Source organism: Mobula birostris, chromosome 18 (assembly GCF_030028105.1).
Source record: "Mobula birostris isolate sMobBir1 chromosome 18, sMobBir1.hap1, whole genome shotgun sequence".
NCBI lineage: Eukaryota > Metazoa > Chordata > Chondrichthyes > Myliobatiformes > Myliobatidae > Mobula > Mobula birostris.
In genome coordinates, this window is record NC_092387.1 from 36,356,211 (window position 1) to 36,378,205 (window position 21,995).

At 40.2% G+C, this 21,995-nt stretch overlaps 1 protein-coding gene across 1 annotated transcript; it reads right to left on the minus strand.

The window, feature by feature from the left end:
* Window positions 1–1,423: 1,423 nt before the first annotated feature.
* Window positions 1,424–21,514, minus strand: LOC140212050 (placenta-specific protein 9-like). Its single transcript, XM_072282507.1, has 4 exons — window positions 21,245–21,514; window positions 7,150–7,229; window positions 4,142–4,256; window positions 1,424–1,596 (listed from the first exon to the last, which is right to left on the minus strand). Exons 1-4 carry the CDS (start codon window positions 21,300–21,302, stop codon window positions 1,586–1,588), a joined length of 264 nt encoding a protein of 87 aa, XP_072138608.1. The 5' UTR covers window positions 21,303–21,514; the 3' UTR covers window positions 1,424–1,585.
* Window positions 21,515–21,995: the final 481 nt, after the last annotated feature.

Here is a 21,995-nt window from a genome sequence, read left to right on the forward strand (position 1 = left end):
TTTAATTCCTCCTTTTCCCCAGTTTAAACCTTGAATTTTTAACTTTTATTTCTCAGATCTTAGAGGGAAATAGTTGTCATTATGTCATATCCTTTAAGAAGTGGAAAGCTGCCTTTTGAATCCAGCAATGGAAAGGGAAAAACTTCGAAAGAAAAATCGGAAGATATGCCTGTCTGGGCTGAGCGTTTGGAACGTGCGTTGATGGCTCTTGACAACAAAATAGACAATAACACTTCTGAGTTGAAGTCGTTCCGACAGAGTTTTCAGTCTATTGAAGAAAATATTATTTCCTTGAATACTGAGTTTAAAGAATCAAAACGTCAGATTGTGGATATTTCAACCCACTTGGAACAGGCTCAATGTAAAATTGTCAATTTAGAAGTGAAGTCTTGTCGGAATAATATACGAATTATCGAACTCAAAGAAGGTTCTGAGAGTGGGAAGTTATTGGACTATTTTGCCAATTTGTTTCAGTCTTTGTTTCCGGATATTCTACCTCAACCTCCTGATATTGAAAGAGCTCATAAAATTTCCATTTCGAATTCTTAGATTTCAGGTAAACCTCAGCCTATTTTGGTCAACTTTCTTCGCTTTAAAGTTAAAAACCAAATCATAAAATGTGCAAGGAAACAGAGAGTTTTTAAATTTAACGGTTCCGAGATCCATTTTTACAAAGACTATCCACAGGAAATTATGGAACAGCAGATCAAATTTGCCCCAGCGATGAAAATTGCTTATGCAAAGGGACTTTTTCCATTGCTCCGCTATCCAGCTCGATTAAAATTATTTCCTAAAGATTCTACACCTCATGTGTTTTCGGATCCCCAAGCAGCATTGGACCTTATTAACTCTACCATGGAGTCGGCTGACGCATGAAGGATATGTGGGTTGCTGAATAATTTTATGAAAGAAAACAGGCTTTGAAGAATTTTGATCTGCTGAAGATCTCCTTTGATCGACGAACTATTTAAAGAAGAGGTGAACTTCTTGGTTTGACTAATGAATGATAGTTTATATAGACTCTTTCTTATATAGTGAGGAGTGTTTAGAAGAGATAATTAGCTTTAGTTTTGAGCTAAAGGAATAATGGTGTCTTTTTTTTACACAGCAAGTGGGATGCGCATGGAATGTACTGCCAGGCTGATTGTCGAGGCAGATACGTAAGGAACATTTACAGACTCTTAGATAGGCATATGGATGAAAAAAAAATGGAGAACAATGTGGGAGGGCAGGGTTGGATTGATCTTGGAGTAGGTTAAAAGGTCAGTAATTCATCATGGGCTGAAGGGCCTATAATGTGCTGTACTCTCTATATGTTCTATGTGCAGATATGGTGGTGTCTTGTTAACTTGCTAACAGTGTCCCAATCATTTAAAAATATAGCCCAGTGGGTGTGTTGCACAAAACAAAGCATCCATTGATACAAGGAACAAATGCAATTTATAAAAAGCACATTGTTAGAGTACATTTGTGAGAATTTTTCTTGACATATTCGTGAGTAATGGCTGATAAAGTATTTCTGTGGTATGATTAAATTTTTGGTTCAAAGTAGATTTTTTCATTATGAAGAAAGGCATCGTGCTGTTCAAACCAGACCTACGGAGATAAAGAGAGTTAAACAGAGACTTGTTCCCCAGTTTACTTCCTTCTTAACTTCCTATTGCTGACTCGTGACCTTACAATTGTTCCCCAGAACCACTCTAAGCAAGACCAGAGTGGGATTTCACAAGCCTTTTGATCGTGAACAAATACATGATGAAAAGTACATGGTTATGTGTGAAAGAGGTTTGGTTGAATGAATGAGCATTTGGGCTTTACCCTGGCCAACCATCCCTGTCTGATAGGGACACAAGAGACTGCAGATGGTGGAGCCTCAAGCAACACACAAAACTATTCTCATGCCTCCATTCCCTCCAGCATCTTGTGCATTTATCCCAAACTAATTCTCTCCTTAGCTTTGTTCTACAGACTTGCACATCTGCACATAGACTTACACCACAGACACACCCGTGCAAAGATTGCAGGTAACTTCCCTGAATGCAGCTGTGTATATGTGTCCATGCACTGACCACTTCCATGAACAACTACTTTCAAAGACTCATCGACATACACATTTACCTGTATACATCCACAGGTTCACATATACACCTGCATATACTGTACCTTCAGGCATGAGCCCATCCAAAAGCACTTGCATGCACATGCACACACATGGTCATCTGGCACACAGGAACATGTGTAGACCTACTGAAATGAGGTCATACCTGCACATGCATATACACACACACACACACACACACAGTTACCTGCATACACATGTACCTTTAAAAGGTACCTATATGACATTACACATTCACAAGTACATTCATTAACTTTACTGCTCATACCACAGATACAGACATTTAGGCATATGCATACATTTAGCTGCGTACATCTGCATCCATACACATTTACCAGGAACACATTACCTGTACACACAAGGTAAGCACACACTTGCAGAGATAACCACAGATACATACATTCACCTGTACACATCCAAAGCCACTTACAAACATACAATTAACTTGCCTACACACACACACACACACTTACCTGTACACACCTGCAGCTATACATACCTAATTATGCATAGTTTTAATCACACACTTTTCCTGTGTACACCCACAGGAATATATTAACTTGTATACACCCGCAGATGCATAAATTTTCTTATACCTAGAGCCATACAGGTTTACCTATTCATACCTGCAGTTACCACACTTACCAGTGCATAGCCACAGATACGCACATGTACACCTACACACCTCTAATTAGGCATTGCTTAAGCCCAGTCGTGCCGATATAGACCGGTACCACCCAACCTGATGTCTTTCCTGACACCCTTAGGTGTTCTGCATTCAGTGCTGATGGTGGTCCCCTTGACACGGAGAAGCCAAGTGCAGTTTGGTGCCCACTCTGATTGAGCAGCTCTGCTCAGTTCTCAAGAGTGACCCTGAGCTTCATCTATCACTTTAATTCTACATCGTCTCCCTCTCTGACCTTTCAACCCTCAATCTCCTACATCGCTCCAATGATACAAAATACAGGCTCAAGGAATGGCCCTTCAGATCTACAGCCACTGGAATCCAAGATTGAAGTTAATAACTTCAGGCATTCACCTCTACGCTTTCCCTCCTCAGAGAGACTCTTTCAATTTGTTTTCTCTCTCTTCAACTGCATTTCTTACAGAACTATAACCTACTGCAAATTTAGAAATCACAAAGGGGTTATTCTACATTCCCCAATTGTTAGTGTGAGTTACTGAGCAGGTATGTAGACTAAGCTAGAGGGTCTGAGTTATAGTTGGCCACACTCAATCTTTATTCCTTGGAGTTCAGGAAAATGAGGGTTGAACTCATAGAAGTGTGGGCACGAAATCATGAGGGCACGAAAAAGGTCCAAGAGTTGCGGAATCAAAACTGAGGGAGCACAGAGATAAAAGATAAGAGGGAGGACATCTAAAGGAGACCCATGAGAGGCAACTTCTTTATACTGAGGGTAGTGCCTACCTGGAATGAGCTGCCAGAGGAAGTGCTCAAGGTGAGTACCATTGCAGCATTCAAGAGGCATTTGGATAGGCACCTGGAGGGGAAGGGCTTGGAGGGTAATGGGTCAAAAGGGGGAACTTGGAACTAGCAGGGAGGAAGCCGTAGTCAGCATGGATCAGATAGGCCATAGGATTTGTTTCTCTGCTGCATTACTCAATTACTCTATGTGCCTGGGGGTGCCTTTTCGATTGTTTAAGGGTAAGTATGTGTGTGTGTATGAGTATACGCACCCTATCACAATCTTTCCCTGCCTCCTCACACTTACTCTAAAACACAGCTTGCAACTTGAACACATTTGTTTTCTCATTTATTGAAGGGTCATTGATCTAAAACATTGACTCTGTTTCTTTCCCCACAGATGCCGTCTGACCTGCTGAGTATTTCCAGTACATCCCAATTTTGTCTCAGATTTCCAGATTCTGCATTCCCCCCTCCCCACCCCCAATATCTAGCATTGGGTGACTGAAATGGGCACCCAGAATGAACCAGTCTCACTTCAATGAGCACAAAGTTTTCCAGAGGAAAGAAAAATAATCCATAAATTCACACGCCACCTTCAAAAATGTCAATGGTTGGAGGCCCTAACTCAACAGGAATGTCGTAAGTCTCGATGAACTTGAGCAGATCAGACACTTCTGCCTCCAAGTGATTCACTGTTTGTTCGATATTCTGTGGGAAGACAGGAAAGTGAGAAAGAGTTAATCACAACTCATGCACCATGGTGAGTAAAAGTAAGTGCTTGGATTTATACATTGCCTGTTACATTCTCACCTTATCCCAAAGTGACAAAGTCTTGAGAGATTTGATGAGTGGACGTGGAGGATGGTAATTGATGGAGAACCAAGATCTAATCTCCTCTCTTTAAAAACAAAGGGCCATCAATTTCAGAGCAAGGTGATACTTGTTTTTGTCTCCTTCATCCACACACCAGAGGTATTGTTTATGGTATTCAATTAATCTGCCAAACTGCACATTTTTGGGGGGGTATGTGGGAGGAAACTGGAGTAACTGCATGCACCCAAGTTGTCCCGGTTTTCCCCACACAGACAGCACTGGAGATCAGGGTCGAACCCAGGTCACTGGAGTTTTGAAGTGACTTGACCAGTGGTGTCACTGAGCGATCCCTAAGGCAGGAGGGTGACAGATTCTTGATCAGCAAGGTGGTGGGCAAGGACGTGTTGAGGTCAAGCACACCATTGCTGAGTATTGGACCAGACTTTGGTTTAGTTTAGTTTATAATTTATATCTTCTTTTATACAGTCAGTAGCCACTTCAGTACTTCCTCTACTTAATAAAGTGGCCACTGAGTGTATGTTCGTGGTCTTCTGAAGCTGTAGCCCATCTACTTCAAGATTCAACATGTTAAACATTCAGAGATGCTCTTCTGCACATCACTATTGTAATGTGTGGTAACTTTACTATCATTTTCCAGTCAGCTTGAACCAGTCTGCTGTCTGACCTCTCTCACTAACAAGGTGTTTTCACCCACAGATCTGCCACTCATTGGTTGTCTTGTTTTTCGCACCATTCTCTGTAAAGTCTAGAGACTGTGTGTGTGTGTGAAAATCCCAGGAGATAATCAGTTTCTGAGATACTCAAATCATCCCACCTGGTATCAACAATTATTCCCTGGTCAAAGTCACTTAGGTCACATTTCTTCCCTATTGTGATATTTGGTCTGAACAACAACTGAACCTCTTGAGTATGTCTGCATGCTTTTATACATCAAGTTTTTGCCATATAATTGGCTGATTGGATACTTGCATTAATGAGCAGGTGTACAATTGTATTTAATAAAGTGACCACTGATTGTGTCTTTTGTTTGCCAAAGAAATACTTCTGACATAGGGTCAGCATTATGATCTTGGAAATGCAGCAGGAAATCTGTACATAGCAAGATTCCAGTGCCAGCATTTGAAAACAGAAAAGCCCAGAATAGCTGGGATGCATCTGGTTTCCCATAATACCCACCTCTCACTTGGAGAAAGAGCATGGAATTAAAGGAGAACAGGGGCACCCGAAACATTGTGCTACTGTTTGCTTCTTCTCCACACACACTTCCCCCTGCCAGCTATTTCCAAATTTCACCTCCTCTCATGGTCACTTGGTCCATGTCTGGGTCTTCCCTGACATTCAGCAACATTGCACTTCGAGGGATAACTTCCTGACCAAGATAATCTATGGATTTATGAGCTCTTACTGCTCCTTTGACCACTGACCTATCCAATTCACCTCCTGTGACAATTCCATTCCATTCACCCCATTTCCTTATCTCCAATGTTCCTGCTCTGATATTGCCACATTAGTGCTTCTAATATGCCTGTCCTAGTCCATTCCCTTTCCTGCACTTCAGCTCTCAACCGTTTCCCTCCCTCCCAGAATTAAATGCAGTCCCCTCTTGCCCTTATCTTCAACCTCCCCATTTCAATTGTTCACCTGCTAACATCTCAGCTAAAGATCCTGCCAAAGAAACACATCTTCCCAAACCTTCTTCCTTCAGAAACGGCAATTGGGACACATCGGTCCAATCACCCTGTTCTTTGGGATGGTGAGGAATACATGACCTGCATTTATTGTCCATTCCTTATCAATGAAGATAGAGTGAACAAACTACCTGACATTTCCTTATCTGTGACGTAGGTGGTGGAGGTGCGGCTCTAGTTGCCGTGTCCTTGTGTGCTGACTGTTCTCCTTCTACATTCTAGAGGTTTTCTGTCAAGAAGGTCTGTGGGAGTTGTTGCAGTGCATTCTGCAGCAGGTACACTGTGGGTGAGGTGCACCATTATGGAGGGAGTACTGTATTCAGAAGGTGGGATGTCATTGCTTTGTAGTAGATGGTGTTGAGATTCTTAAGCAGTATTGGAGCTGCACTCATCCAAGAGAGTATTCCATCATGCTCCTGACATGCTTGGTAAAAAAGTCTTTTAGTGAGCCAAGAGGTGAGTTACTTGCCACAAGTTAGTCAGTTTCTAACCTGCTCTAAGTAACCATTTACAGGGATGGACCTGATAAATTGCTGGTCAGTGATGACCTCCACTCTAGGATATTGACAAGGAGTCCTGACAATAGAGATCCCTAATGTAAAGGTTAGGTGGTCAGATTTAATCTTGTTGACATTCATTATCAAACACTTGAGTGATACAAATGTTGCACTCCAGTTATCAGCCCATGGCTTAATATGATCTATATATAACTGTGTGCAAGCACGGGTTGCTTTGTTATCTGTGGAGTTATTCATGGAATTGAACATTGTGCAATTATCAATGATTATCCCAACTTCTGATCTCTGGTACTGAGTTTATTGTTCAAAGTTCAAACTGAGAATGGAGCGAAATCCAGAGTGGGTATTAATTAGTAAGTGCCATTTGACAGCACTGTGAACCTCTCTACTCCTCTTCCCACTCTCCTTGTCCCGTACTTCATGAATATCTGTCATATTTCTAATTTTTCCATGCAGCAGTTGTGGCCCATTTGTTCACCATAGATCCCAACTAATCATCCATTATAAATGACCTTATACATAACCATAGCTGATAAGCTGAAAGGGAATAGTCTTGTTTACCTTTTCTACAACATTCAACCGTGCGTGGAGTGCCTTGTCATATTCACACCAGTTTGTGACGTTTTGCTGAAGGCCCAGCACTGAAACAAGTAAAATCAGTGAGTCAGTGAGTCTTCTCTTCCCATTCGTCCTCCGTCTGACACTCACTCTACCCCCCGCACACATCTGTGTTTATTTGCTGCAGATACACTGTACTTCATGAATCCATTGTGTAGTCATTCTGAATCTCAATAAACTCCACCAACCCTTCAAAGAGTGAAAATGATTGGTGAACTCTTAATGAAAGCTGTCAGTCAAGCTGTAAACCCTACGTGTATGATGCTGGTTGTAACAGCATTGCATTTCCCAACATTAGAGCTGGTCTTCTGTAGTAATAAAGGGTTAAATATTTATTTCAATTTCATCATCCTGCTCTCCCAACAGGGATCCACCTCATCTATAGCAAGGGAAATGGAATCATCCTTATATCATCGCTTTACCAGCAGGAATTAGTAATTATATCATTATAGAAATAAAAATTAAAAAGAGTGGAATTTTAAATAATCTGGACATAATATTTGTTGGCATTTAGAATCAAAGAGGAAGAGAAGCAAAATTCATCACAGGCTGATTAAGAACCAAATCATTTGATAAATTGTGTCAGATTCATGAATATGTAACTGAAGTACACAAAGTCTATAATGAACAATCCAGTCATCTCTCAGTGCGTCACAAGGGCCTTACAGATGTATCTCAAGGAAAAAAATTGCTAAGGTTCAATGTACAATTATTATCAAAGTATGTACAGTATACATTGTACAACCTTGGAATCATCCCCTTACAGGAAAAACAAAGAAACCCACATAAAATCATAAGACCGCCGAACACCCAATGTGCAGAGATACAAAACAAATCGTGTTAACAATAAACACAAGCAAATAGCATTCTGAACTGAAGTCTATAAGACCATAGCCATTCAGCCCATCAAGTGTGCTCTGCCATTCCACAAGAGTCCATTGACAGACCCTTAGTTCAGAGCAGAGCTGAGCTGCAAGCTGAACCAGCCCATCCCTCGCCTCAGGCCCTGACATCGTGTCCTTTTCAATCTGGTCCAGCATTTAAATCGTCATGCAAACTTCTGGGTCAGCCGCTTCGAAACACCCTGGGGCCTGGACCCCACCCCTCCTACTCAGCCCACCACTTAAGTCATCCTCTAACGGTAGTGTACTGGTTAGCACAACGCTTTACAGTACAGGCAGCCCAGGTTCAATTCCTGCCGCTGTCTGTAAGGAGTTTGTACGTTCTCCCCATGACCATGTGGGTTTCCTCCGGGTGCTCTGGTTTCTTCCCACAGTCCAAAGATGTACCAGTTGGTAGATTAATTGGTCATTGTAAATTGCCCTGTGATTAGGCTAGGGTTAAATTGGGGGATAGCTGAGCAGTGCGGCTCGAAGGGCCTATTCTATCTCAATAAGTCAAAAATAAACAGTAAATAAATATTGGGTTCAGTCACTTCGGTACATTCTGGGGCTTGGACCCCACCGCCTCAATTTGGCCTGTAATCGACTTTTCCAATTCAACCTGGCACAAAAAATCAATCGAACTGCAGGTCTTCCTTGCTCTCGGCAACGGGCCCTCCACCTCGCCTTGGTTCTGCTGCATCGGACTGCCTCCAAGTCCAAAGGGAAGTTATAGACTATTGTTTGCGATGAGCATTTGACAGAAAAAGAGTCATTAACAATGTATTTAGTTGTTTTCCTTGTTCCGTTAGCCACCAGCCAGAAGTCACTGAGATTCACCAGCGCCATCTAAAACCGGCATCATAAAAGAACATAGAGCATAGAAACAGAGAAAATCAACAGCACATTACAGGCCCTTCGGCCCACAATGTTGTGCCGACCCTGTAACCTACTCTAGAAACTGCCTAGAATTTCCCTAGTGCATAGCCCTCTATTTTTCTAAGCTCCATGTACCTATCTCAGGGTCTCTTAAAAGACCTTATTGTATCTGCCTCTACCACCTTTGCTGGCAGTGTATTCCATGCACCCACCACTCTGACATCCCCCTTGTACCTACTTCTAAGCACCTTAAAACGATGCCCCCTTGCATTAGCAATTCCAGCCCTGGGAAAAACTCTCTGGGGAGGACCGCCCCTGTCTGCAAATGGAGTAGCAGTATTTTTGTGCTGTTCTTAGTTTTCTTTCTCTCTCCCTAGTTTAAGCTTTGAATTTAAAATTTTTACTTGCTGATTCTTGAGGGGGAACAATATGTCTATATTTACAAGAAGTGGAAAGAATTTACCTGAACCTAGTGATAAAGGTAATGGGAAAGGAAAGGTGCAAAAGGAAAGATCTGATGAAATGCCATCGTGGGCTGAAGATATCATTCGGACACTGAATTCAATTAAGGATCAGAATGGATCAATTAAAGATCAACTGGAAAAGAATAGTAATGAAATGAAGTCATTTCTGGGAAAACTTAAAGACCTGGAAACTCAAGTTATTTCACATGAAGAGGTATTGAAGATAACTAAGCAAAAGTTGTCTGAAGCTACAACTCGTTTGGAAAGATATCAAAGTAAGATTATAGACCTGGAAACTAGGTCTCGACGAAAGAATATATGAATTGTTGGGCTGCAAGAAGGAGTTGAAGATGGAGATTTAACTGCTTACTTTGGTAAGCTTTTCCACACTTTATTTCCTACCATTCTATCAAAGCCGCCTGCTATAGAAAGGGCACACAGGGCATTTATCTCGAAATTGAAGGATTCTAGTAAACCAAGATCTGTTCTGGTTTGCTTTCATCACTTTAAAATTAAAGATCAAATAATGCGACAGGCAAGAAAATAGAGTTTTTAGATTTATGGAATCTGAGCTCCGCTTTTATGAAGATTATCCAAGAGAGATAATGGAACAAAGATCAAAATTTGCCCTGGTAATGAAACAAGCATATGATAAAAAACTTTTTCCGTCTTTGAGGTACCCAACAAGAATTAAAGTTTTTCCTGCTAATTCTCCTCGTCGTACTTTTTTTGATCCAAAAGCTGCACGGGACTTTGTTCAGGCTATACCCGCCACTGTTACCGATGCCGCTGTTGAAGGATCTACTGTATCTGAAAGGCTGTTTGGCTATCTGTATATTATTCGCATTTTGGAAAGAAGATTTATGAAGGTCATTTGTATATTTAATTGAGAGACTAATTAAAGAAGACAAGGAGAGTTTTTCATTATTGCATATTGTTGGTTTTCCTTTGGAAAGATTTATGGCTTAAGTATCTCTGTCTAAATGATCTCTGAACATTCTACGACTGAGAGAAGAAGATAAGGGGACTTGTTCCTTTAATTTAATACTTGGTTTGTTTCTTTTTTTTAATCAGCTAATTGGTAGTTTTTTCCTACTAATGGGGCTTTTTATATATTTTTTTCTGTTTTATTATAACATTTTATAATTGAATTTAAAGCTTTTTTAGGGAATTAATATTAAACTTAAAGATGGCGCTGGTTTTTCTCTCTAAGAGATAACATTATTTTGGTTCTTGTTTATTAGTCGATGGAATGTAAATACCTTTTTTTTGCTGAGACTTTATTTTTTTTCACAAGGTCATTCTACTTTTTTACTAACTGGGGGAGGGAAAGAAAACACAGACAGAGCAGTCAGTAGCTTTCAATTCTATCGTAGATCGTTTGCCTTTTTCGGGTTTCCGGGTGTGGGTGGGTGGGTTTAGAGTTAGGAGTCTTTTCCCATTGGGTGGTTCCGGAGCATGCGTGTTTTTTATCTGGTTGTATTCTTCATCACCGCCATTTTTGATCATCCTGTATTGGCATGTGCTCTGTGCATGTATAGAGTAGAATAAAATTATAGTATGGTATTTAAACGGATTAATATAATAAGTTGGAATGTACGTGGTTAGAATCATCCTATTAAATGAAAAATAGACTTTTAAAATTATTAACCGATTCCAAACTGATATAATTTTTGCTCAAGACACACATATCAGGGCGGGAGATCAAAATAGATCTTTTAGATGGTGGAATGGTTTGCAACTCCACTCTACTTCTCAGAGTAAAACAAAAGGCGTATCTATTTTTATTAAACCTAATATATTTATTCAAGAGGATATTGAATCAGATTCTAATGGTAGATTTTTAATTGTTAAAGGAACAATCTGTAACAGAAAAGTTGTTTTGGTTAATTTGTATGGTCCTAACTTAGATGATCCTTTTTTTAAAAAGGTATTTGCTTTACTGCCTGATTTAAATGAATATATGCTGATAATGGGTGGGGATTTTAATTGCTGCCTAAATCCTATGATTGATAAGAGCTCAACCAATCAGCGACTTCCAAATCGATCTGCGTCATTTATTAATTCCTTTTTGATTGATTTTGGGTTGATTGATTTGTGAAGGTACTGTATCTGCATCCCAATAATAGAGAATATTCTTTCTTCTCACATGTTTATAAAAAATATTCGAGGATCCATTATAATCGATCCCCGCTTCTTGCCTAGTGTTAAAACTTGCGAATATGACGCTATTGCTATATCTGATCATGCGCCCCTGAGTTTGTCTTTTGAATGTGATGATGTCACTCTTGCCCACCCACCTTGGTGCATGTCTCAGACATTATTGCAAAACTCTGACTTTGTCAGTTTCATTGAAACCCAGATAAAATATTTTTTTCTTTTTAATGATATAGGGGGTATGTCTAAATTGGTTATATGGGATACATTTAAAGCATTTTTACGTGGTCAGATTATTTCTTATTCAGCTAAACTTAAAAAAACAAACTAAAGCAGAATTAGGTAGAATTGCAAAACAAATTAAAGACCTTAGATAATATCTATACAATTTCCCCCAATACTGATTTATTTAAACAAAGGGTGGAACTTCAATCACAATATAACCTGTTATTAACTCATCCCATTGAAGGATATTTGCTTAAGTTAAAGAGCCAATTTTATATGTTTGGAGATAAAAATAATAAACTGCTTGTATCTCAATTAAAAATGGCTGCAGCCAAAAGGCAAATCATGAAAATTCGTAGGAAAGATGGTACCTTAGCTCAGGAATATGAAGAAATTAATAAGATTTTTCAAGATTTTTAGGCTGAGCTTTATAAATCTCAATGTCCAATAGATACCACTGAAATGAATGCTTTTTTACGAAAGATTGTTTTTCCTAAAATCTTGGCTGAGGATCAAAAAACTCTCGATGCTCAAATTACTGAAGCCGAAATTCATGAAGCTACTTTTTCAATGCAATCTGGTAAATCCCCAGGACTTGATGGCTATCCTGTAGAATTTTATAAAAAATTTGGAAAGTTGCTTTCTCCGTATATGTTGGAAATGTTTTAGGATTCTTTTGTGAAAGGTGATTTACCCTCTACTTTTGATGAGGCTTCTATTTCTTTAGTTCTTAAAAAAGATAAAGATCCTACTGACTGTGCTTCATTTAGACCTATTTCATTACTGAATGTCGACGCGAAGATTTTGTCAAAGATAATGGCCAATCGGTTGGAGAATATTTTGGGTAAAATTATTTTTAGAGATCAAACGGGCTTTATAAAGGGTCGCTATTCTTTTTCAAATGTTCTGAGACTATTTAACATTATATATTCATCCTCTTTTAAAACTCCACAACGTGTTGTATCTTTGGATACTGAAAAAGCGTTCGACCAAGTCGAATGGAAATATTTATTCAATGTTTTAGAGAAATTTGGCTTTGGTGCTAATTTTAATAATTGGATTAAAATGATATATAAAGCCCCTATTGCCACTGTTGTCACTAACAATTGTAGGTCTCCTTTTTTTCAGCTTTCACGGGGGACAAGGCAAGGCTGTCCATTAAGTCCTTTGTTTAATTTAATATTAGAACTCCTTGCTATTGCTCTTCGTGAGGCTAAAAATATCCATGGGATTTTTGTGAAAGAGAGCATGCATAAGGTCTCTCTTTACACTGATGATTTATTGGTTTATATATCTAACCTTGACGAATCCATTCCTGCCCTGTTAAAATTATTTAATGAATTTGGAGGTTTTTCAGGATATAAAATAAATTTTAGTAAAAGTGAATCGTTTCTTTCAAATGATTCTGTCTCTATATATGATAATACTCCTTTTAAAATTACAGACTCTTTTGATATCTAGGTATTATAATCACTAAAAAATATAAGGATCTTTATAAAGCCAATTTTGTTCCCTTAGTAGACTCTATGAAGTATTTATTTAGTAGATGGAGTCCACTTACATTTTCACTTGTTGGTCATATTCATATAGTTAAAATGATGATTTTACCGAAATTTTTATATTTATTTCAGAATATTCCTGTTTTTTTGACTAGGAAGTTTTTTGATCGGATTGATTCTATTATTTTAACTTTTATTTGAAATAATAAAAGACCAAGAATTAGTAAATGTCATTTACAAAAATTGAAAAAGGATGGAGGTCTTGCTTTGCCTAATCTAAGAATGTATTATTGGACTATTAATGTGTGATATATGTCTTTTTGGTTATACTGGGTTGATAAGAGTGATCGGCCAATTTGGGTAGACCTGGAACTGAAAGTTGTAAAACAGTTTTATTTAACTTCGTTATTGGGAGCTCCTTTACCTATGCAATTAGTTAAAGTTGTTAATTTAAACCTATATGCTGTGAGTAAGTTTTCTTAACAAATTTGGCTCCAATTCTGCAATTTTTTTAATCTTAAAAAATTTAAACTTTGTAGTTTAATTTACCGAAATTACTTTTTTAAGCCTTCTTTGAGTGATCCAATTTTTTTACTTTGGAAAAATAAAGGTATTAATTCTTTTTTGGATTTATTTAAAGAGGATAGATTGATGTCTTTTGAACAATTAATTGATAAATATTCTCTTTCATACTCACACTTTCTGCAATACCTTCAAGTTAGACATTTTTTACAAAAATATTTAAGTAATTTTCCTTACATATTGGCAGCTGACCTGTTAGATACTATTATGAGTATGAATCCTTTGATTAAGGGTTCTATTGGAAGAATTTATAATTTATTATTACAATGGGATAAGCGTCCTTTACCTAAGATTAAACAGGATTGGGAAAAGGAACTTAATTTGACTTTTATGACGGAGGATTGGATGCGGATATTGAAGTTGGTTAACTCTTCTTCAATTTGTGCTAGCCATTCATTGATTCAATTTAAAATTGTACATCATTAACATTTGACAAAGGAGAGACTTCCTAAAATCTTTTCTAATGTTGATAGTCATTGTGATAGATGTAAAACTGAGATAGCTACACTAATACATATGTTTTGGTCTTGTTCTATATTGGAACAGTTCTGGAAGTCGTTTTTTTCAACAATTTCTAAAGCACTTAAAATTAATTTACAACCTAATAAATTAACTGTGCTTTTTTGGAATAATTCCTCAAAGTATTCATGGTATTTCTGTGTCTGACCAACATGTTATTGCATTTGTTACATTGATAGCTAGGAGGGCCATTTTGTTGAAGTGGAAGTGTACATCAGCTCCCACTTGGTCACAATGGTTCTCTCAAATGATGCTATGTCTTAGTTTGGAGAAAATTAGAAGTAGAACCTTTGAACCTTTATTTGATTTTGAGAAAAGATGGGGCTCATTTGCTTGTTATTATCATTTAAGTTAATTGATATAATTTTTCCATGATCTAATTGTAAATTTTTTAGTATATTTTCTTTTCTTGCTGGCGGTTTGATGTTTATTTTTAGAAGCTTTTTGTATGACGCATGACTCCGGGGTTGTACACCTAATGGGTTCTTTTTTTTCTCACTTTCCTGCTTAGTAGGTTTTTTTTGTTACCACAAATTTTTTTTTTCAATCTTTAAGATAATGTCTTTTTTGAGACATTGTAAGTGTTGTTACTTCAATGTACTCATGTAATTTTTCCTGTATAATATAACAATAAAAAGATTTGAAAAGAAAGGAAAAACCCTCTGGCTATCCACACAATCATTGCCTTTCATCATCTTATACACCATCTTGTAAAGGGTGAAACTACCAAGTTTACTGAATCACCAATCACCAAACTCTCAGTAAATCACACAAGTAAAATTTTGCAGATACTGGAAATCTGAAATAAACGCAGAAAAAACTGGAAATACTAAGTGCGTTGAACAGTGTCAATGGGCTTGGAATAGAGGTAATGTTTTTGGTCAATGGAGCTTTCACCAGTAGGGTCCTGCTTTTATCACAATGTGTTAGATCAAAAATGACATGAGTGGGGTGGTAATGCAGCTCTACAGTGTTTACTGCAGATCACCAAGAGATCAAATCATCCATATAGAATGACTAAGCCATTTCCAGCAGCAAATCAGGTTCCTGACTGTGACTTTTCTTCTGAGTACAAAGCATTGCAAACATTTAGCATTAGCATGTTTAGGTTCAATACATGTTAAGAAACAATCTACCAAACACCATAATTTGGATGATTACATGGGATATAGAGAAACCTTCAAGACCTACACATGGTTAAATTGAATGTGAGGCTGATGTTCTGCATCTGACTTTTCAGAAATATTTTGATAAAATACTTCATAGTAGTATTTTTAGCACCAGAGACTTGGACCTCCAGGGTTGTCTTTGTGCAGTTTGCGTATTCTCTCAGCACAGATTCCAATGATAAATGGATGTGGAAACCATAGAAAGGGTGCAGAGGAGATTTATAAGGCTGTTGCCTGGATTTGGGAGCATGCCTTATGAGAGTAAGTTGAGTGAATTTGGCCTTTTTTCCTTGGAGTGACGGAGGATGAGAGGTGACCTAATAGAGGTGTACAAAGTAATGAGAGGCATTGATCGTGTGGATAGTCAGAGGCTTTTTCCCAGGGCTGAAAGGGCATAGTTTTAAGGTGCTTGGAAGTAGGTAAAGAGAAGATGTCAGGGGTAAGTTTTTTATGCAGAGAGTGGTGCCGGCAGTGGTGGTGGAGGCGGAAACGATGGGGTCTCTTAAGAGACTCCTGGATAGGTACATGGAGCTTAGAAAAATAGAGGGCTATGGGTAAGCCTAGTAGTTCTAAGGTAAGGACATGTTCGGCACAGCTTTGTGGGCCGAAGGGCCTGTATTGCACTGTAGCTTTTCTATGTTTCTAAATGGTTTTGAAGGTTAATTGACCACTGTTCTGTAGGTGAGCAAGCAGATTGGAGCTGGTGGGGGAGAACTGAAAATGGGATTAATGTAGGACTAGTGTATGTGAGTGTTTGATGGTTAATGTGGACTTGGTGGGCTGTAAGCCTGTTTAGTATTTTATATCTCTCTGACACTCTATGACCCTTTGAAATAAGGTGAAATGACTCAAGCACTTGCCATCATTACCTCCATTCACAGGCTGAGCAACTCAACCCAAATGAATGGGGTCACTGCATGTGGGCGTCTTCACCCTCTCAGTGGTCCACCACTAGGCTCAGTCTGAGCCTCGCTGCAGAGTGACAGAGAGAAGCATCAATTTCCATACCTGTCCGACACGGTCCTGAAATCCAAGAAATGTTGAGGCCAAAAGGGCAGATGGCAGGCAGATCACCGCAGAATCTCAGGCTTTCATTCGACTTGAAGTTGCCCAGCGTAAGTAGTGAAAAATTGTGCAGAAGGACATTGTAAAATAGCACGTGGGTCACACTGCAACAAAATGTTGTCACAAAACAAGTTTTACATCTTATAGGACCACAAATTTGTCATAGGATTTGGAGACTTGTGTGTCTCAATGACCCGGAGTGCTATTTTGGCTGGAGTCAGGACTTTATACTTTGTCACTTGGTAGGGTCACTCGTGCCAAACAGGTCAAAGGGTAGAGGACTGACTAAGGGTGGTCTACCGGTTCTCCAGGTTCAGGGATTCAGCACGGAGCTAACAACCATGACAGGTAAAACAAAATTGTTAATGAAACAGCAATGAAGAATCCTTCTACATTTGAGTGTGATGGTATTCCTGAGTCTCCACCCAGGACTTGCATGACTGACAGTAGTGAAAACTGAGAGGAAACTACTGACACAATGAAGGAAGCCCTGAGCAGCACCCAAGATGGAGGACCTCCACTGATGTCCAAAGTGTCAGCAGCATAACAGGCAGACAATAATAAGACATTGAATTTACTTTATTTCATACATCCTTCACATACATGAATAAATATCTTTACATTACGTCTCCATCTGAATGTGCAATTTACAGTAATTTGTAATAAATAGTATGTACAACAGTCAATATAGCATAGAAATACAATTGTATCAGCATGAATTAATCAGTCTGACTGGTGGAAGAAGCTGTTCCAGAGCCTGTTGGTTCTGGCTTTAATACTGCAGTACTGTTTCCCAGATGGTAGCAGCTGGAACAGTTTGTGGTTGGGGTGACTCAGGTCCCCAATGGTCCTTCAGGCCCTTTTCACACACCTGTCTCTGTAAATGTCCCAAATAGTGGGAAGTTCACATCTACAGATGCGCTGGGTTGTCTGCACCACTCTCTGCAGAGTCTTGCGATTAAGGGAGGTACAGTTCCCATACCAGACAGTGATGAAGCCAGTCAGGATGCTCTCAATTGTGCCCCTGTAGAAAGTTCTTAGGATTTGGGGACTCATGCTAAATGTCTTCAACCATATGAGATGAAAGAGGTTCAGTTGTGCTTCTTTCATGACACAGCCGGTATGTACAGACCACGTGAGATTCTCAGTGATGTGTATGGTGAGCAACTTAAAGCTGTTCACCGTCTCAATCCCAGATCCATTGATGTCAATAGGGGTTAGCTTGTCTCCATTCCTCCTGTAGTCCACAACCAGCTCCTTTGTTCTTTGCGACATTGAGGGAGAGGTTGTTTTCTTGACACCAGTGTGATGACTTCTTCTCTGTAGGCTGCCTCGTTATCATTTGAGATTAGGCCAATACCAATGTAGTACTTAATTAGCAGATTGGAGCTGTGGGTGGCAACACAGTCATGGGTATACAGAGAGTAAAGGAGGGGACTTAGTACACAGCCCTGAGGGGCACCTGTGTTGAGGGTCAGAGGGGCAGAAGTGAGGGAGCCCACTCTTACTACCTGCCGGTGATCTGACAGGAAGTCCAGGATCCATCTGCACAAGGCAGGGTTAAGGCTGAGGTCTCTGAGCCTGGAGGGAATTATGGTGTTGAATGCTGAACTGTAGTCCAAGAACAGCATTCTCACATAAGCATCCTTCTTCTCCAGATGTGTAAGGATGGTATGTATAGCAGGTGGCTATTGCAACATCTGTCGATCGGCTGTGTTGGTAGGCGAATTGTAGGGGGTCTAGTGTGGGTGGTAGCAAGCTGCAGATGTAGTGCTTTAGATGCAGACAGTGATAATAATCCTGATTTTGAATTAGACATTGGCTTCATGCTGTGATTTTCAGATTGTGAGGAGGACCACCCTTTAAACTCTGAATTTCTTTTACAACATCTAGCCTGCCCCCATCTCACAATTCAGGGCAAATGCAACCAGCAATTTGAGATTTACCACTGACTGTGAGAGTATTCACTTCTGCATTTGCTCTCAGGATTTACTGGATATTTAATTCCAGGAGATTCCCTAATAATCTTGGATGATTAGCTGCACTAAACTCCTCCATGAAATTTAAGGACCAGAGTGATCTAGTTTGGTTCTGGACACCTGAAATGGGTCAGAAAGAAATTTCCTTGATCTTTCTAATCCCCCGATTTAGCAAGTAGTTTTATACTTTTGCTCTGCCTCTGACAGGAGGTTCTGGTTTTGGGTCAAGGTGGAAAATATTTATTGTGATGGAAAGGATATGATTTCTGTGTGGATCTGACTGGAGGAGTCTTTGCCTGAGGTCTCTATTCTGACTGGAGGAGTCTTTGCCTGAGGTCTCTATTCTTATGTTGATGGTGAATGAGGATGTTCGTGGGCCCCAATAAAGAAAGTCTGTATTCCAAAATGGGGAAGGAACATTCAGAGAAGAGTTGGACTATTGGAAGTGGAAACTATGCTGACAATTACTTAGCAAAGCAACTAAACAAAAACACACATTTATGTTATTTCCTGATTTTTTAAAAGATCTTTTTGGCCTCTGCTTAGTTTTTGGGCAGTCCTTGGGTAAATCACTGGACAAGGAGTGAACTTGGGAAGTCCTAGTTTGGATCTTAACTCTTTTAACAAACTACCTTTAGACATGCTTAGGAAATGTCTGATGAAGAATCATTATCTGTCTAGATGCTAACTTAATTCCTGAGGGTGTTGAACACTTTCATTTTTATTCAGATTTCCAACAACCGCTGCATTTTTCTTTCAGCGAATTTCCTCACACAGAGGGTGGTCCCTATGTGGAACAAGCTACCAGAGGAAGTGGTTGAGGCATTTACAATAGCAACATTCAAAAGTCACTTGGACAGGAACATGGACGGGAAAGATTTAGCAGGATATGGGCCAAAGATAAGCAAATGGTAGTAGCTTTAATAGGCATCTGGTTCAGCATGGTTAAGTTGGGTCGAAGGAACTGTCTCCATGTTGCAAGACTTTAAACAAGGCAGACGAGAGTCTGTGATGAAGCGATGGCTTTGTCATCGAGTCATAGAGTGTTAGAGCAGTGAAACTGGCTCTTCGGCCCATCACAACCATGCCGACCAATGAACTAAGTACGCAGTCACCCTTGCGATGTCTCCAGATTTGGGATAATTTACTGGAAAACGGGTCAAGAGTTTCACAACAGTGCATCAGGTTTAACGCCAGAGGGCTCTGTTCGCCAACGTCAAGCCAGGGAGGTGGGAAAGGCAATTAAAAGCAGTGGATTATCCACCAGATCACAATAGGCGTCCTCAAAATACAAACCGCAGAGCTGGCACGCGTATCTGATTGACCATAAAATGTTTTATATTGAGGTGATGGCCTCCGTTGGTCAGAGTTGGCCATGGATATTGTGTCCTAGCTGTCTAGATACGCAAGCCTGGGCAGCACAATGCGGAGAGCGAGCAAAACACCCCCGCATCTGAGGAACGTAAAGGAACGGCAGAGACCGATAGATACAGTCTGGTACCAGCAGCGTCGTAGCAGTTGCTGGCCAGCACTGACCTAAGCGTCGGACTGCCTCAGGGACTCCAGCTCCGGATTTTTCCCTCGGGGTTTACTCCCGAAGCCTTCCCCATGAGTTGCTACCCCCACAAGGCAGCGGAGGTTTGAGGTCAAAGGTTTGATTCTCCTAGATGAGCTCCTAACCACGGCTGACGAGCCCCATCTGCCCGAAACGACTGGTTTTAAGGCGCCAGTAACCCGTCTTTGCCCCTTCTCTCAGTAGAACGGTTCTGCCAGGATTGCTAGCTAAGCCACACGTGAAAACCAGGAGCTGCACTTGATTGTCAGAGTCTATTTGAGGCTTACTTCATTGGGAGCACTTAATAGGTGGTGGGAGCTTGTCGCCATTACTACTCCAGTTATAACAATCTTAAGGAACATATTAATGTTACGGAAAAAATGTAACACGGCTTTGCGAACGTCCTGGTGGTAGAAAATAATAGATATGTACTGTATTGCAATGAAATGATGATAATTTAAAAATTGTGGACGATTTTGCAATCAGCATTAAACGCTGAAAAATAACCCCAGAAGTAGGAAAAATAAAAATTGACTTTCGCCAGCAGTAGGTGCGGCAGAGAAACCAGCACAATATTCAGTCCAGTCACAGGGCTTCACTTCTGTCCTGGGCAGTTCTCAACCCAGAGGAATCCAACACTTTAAGAGACCTGGAATCTACCTCTCATTAAATTGGCGAATCTCTGTTAACCATCAGTCACCCCAGGTACAGTGAGGTTAGATGATTGGGAGAGAGTGTGTGGCGGTTTATTATCTTCCACCACCCCGCCCCCGTCTCATTCCCCTCTCCATAGGTCTGCTTCCTTCCCCCTTGGGATTTCTTTTTCCTCTTCCAACCGGATCCCCTCTAGTCCCCTGCACCTTCAGTCTCAGAATTCCAGATATCAATCCCTTTCTCCTCTTCTTTATCCTGACTGCATTAGGCTCTCGCTAACCGAAAATTTCTTTTCTTCACCTAAAATATTTCCTCGCCAAAATTGGAATAAGTTATAACTGGAATAAATAAACGACGAAAAACTCCGAAACACTCGGAGAATCCTCAAAGCGAAGCGACGGCACACCTACCGGCCCGCGTCCGTCCAAACATCAGCAATATCCCAGCTACAGCCCACACGGCGCGCATTTTGTGACGTTAACGGCGATTTAGGGTTCCGTCGACCTGTCACTTGCTCCGGAATCCGAGAGAACGGAGCTGGCAGGAAGAGAGAGAGATTTACACTGAATATTTTCTTGATTCCTGCTCCAAACTGCGCCCTTCCTTTTAAATTGCGAGCTCTGCTGGTGCAAGTCACTAACCACTCCCTCTGTGGCTTTATTCACTCCTTGGGTTTTATTTTGATTGTAACAGGACTGGAAACTTCTGATAGTAACTCAGTGTTCAGTAATGAATGCTCATTTTACACTCGAGGGAACTCGCCAATCCAACGGCGCTGCTTGTGATGAATTAGAGCGTCTCTCTTGGCAACCTCAGCCTTGGAAGATTGGAAATATTTTTGCCCGAGGAATGCCATAAGATCCTGAGATCGGAGTTGGGAGATTAAAAGAATATTTTTACTTAAGTTGTTCCTAATATGAAATTTGCACTGGAAGTATTACGGGAGTGCTGCACTGTCGGAGGCGCCTATGGAGACGGAAAGACGAACTTTAGCAATGCCCCAGAAACACCTGGGACGTTTCTCCACTATCCTGGGCACGTTCAGGCAATATCAACAAGCACGTTACATTTGCTCGTCTTCCTCCCTCCCCGCCCACCCCCCGCCCGGCCTCCACTCCTGGCAGAGGGGATCAAAAACTAGAGGGCATAGATTTTAGGTGA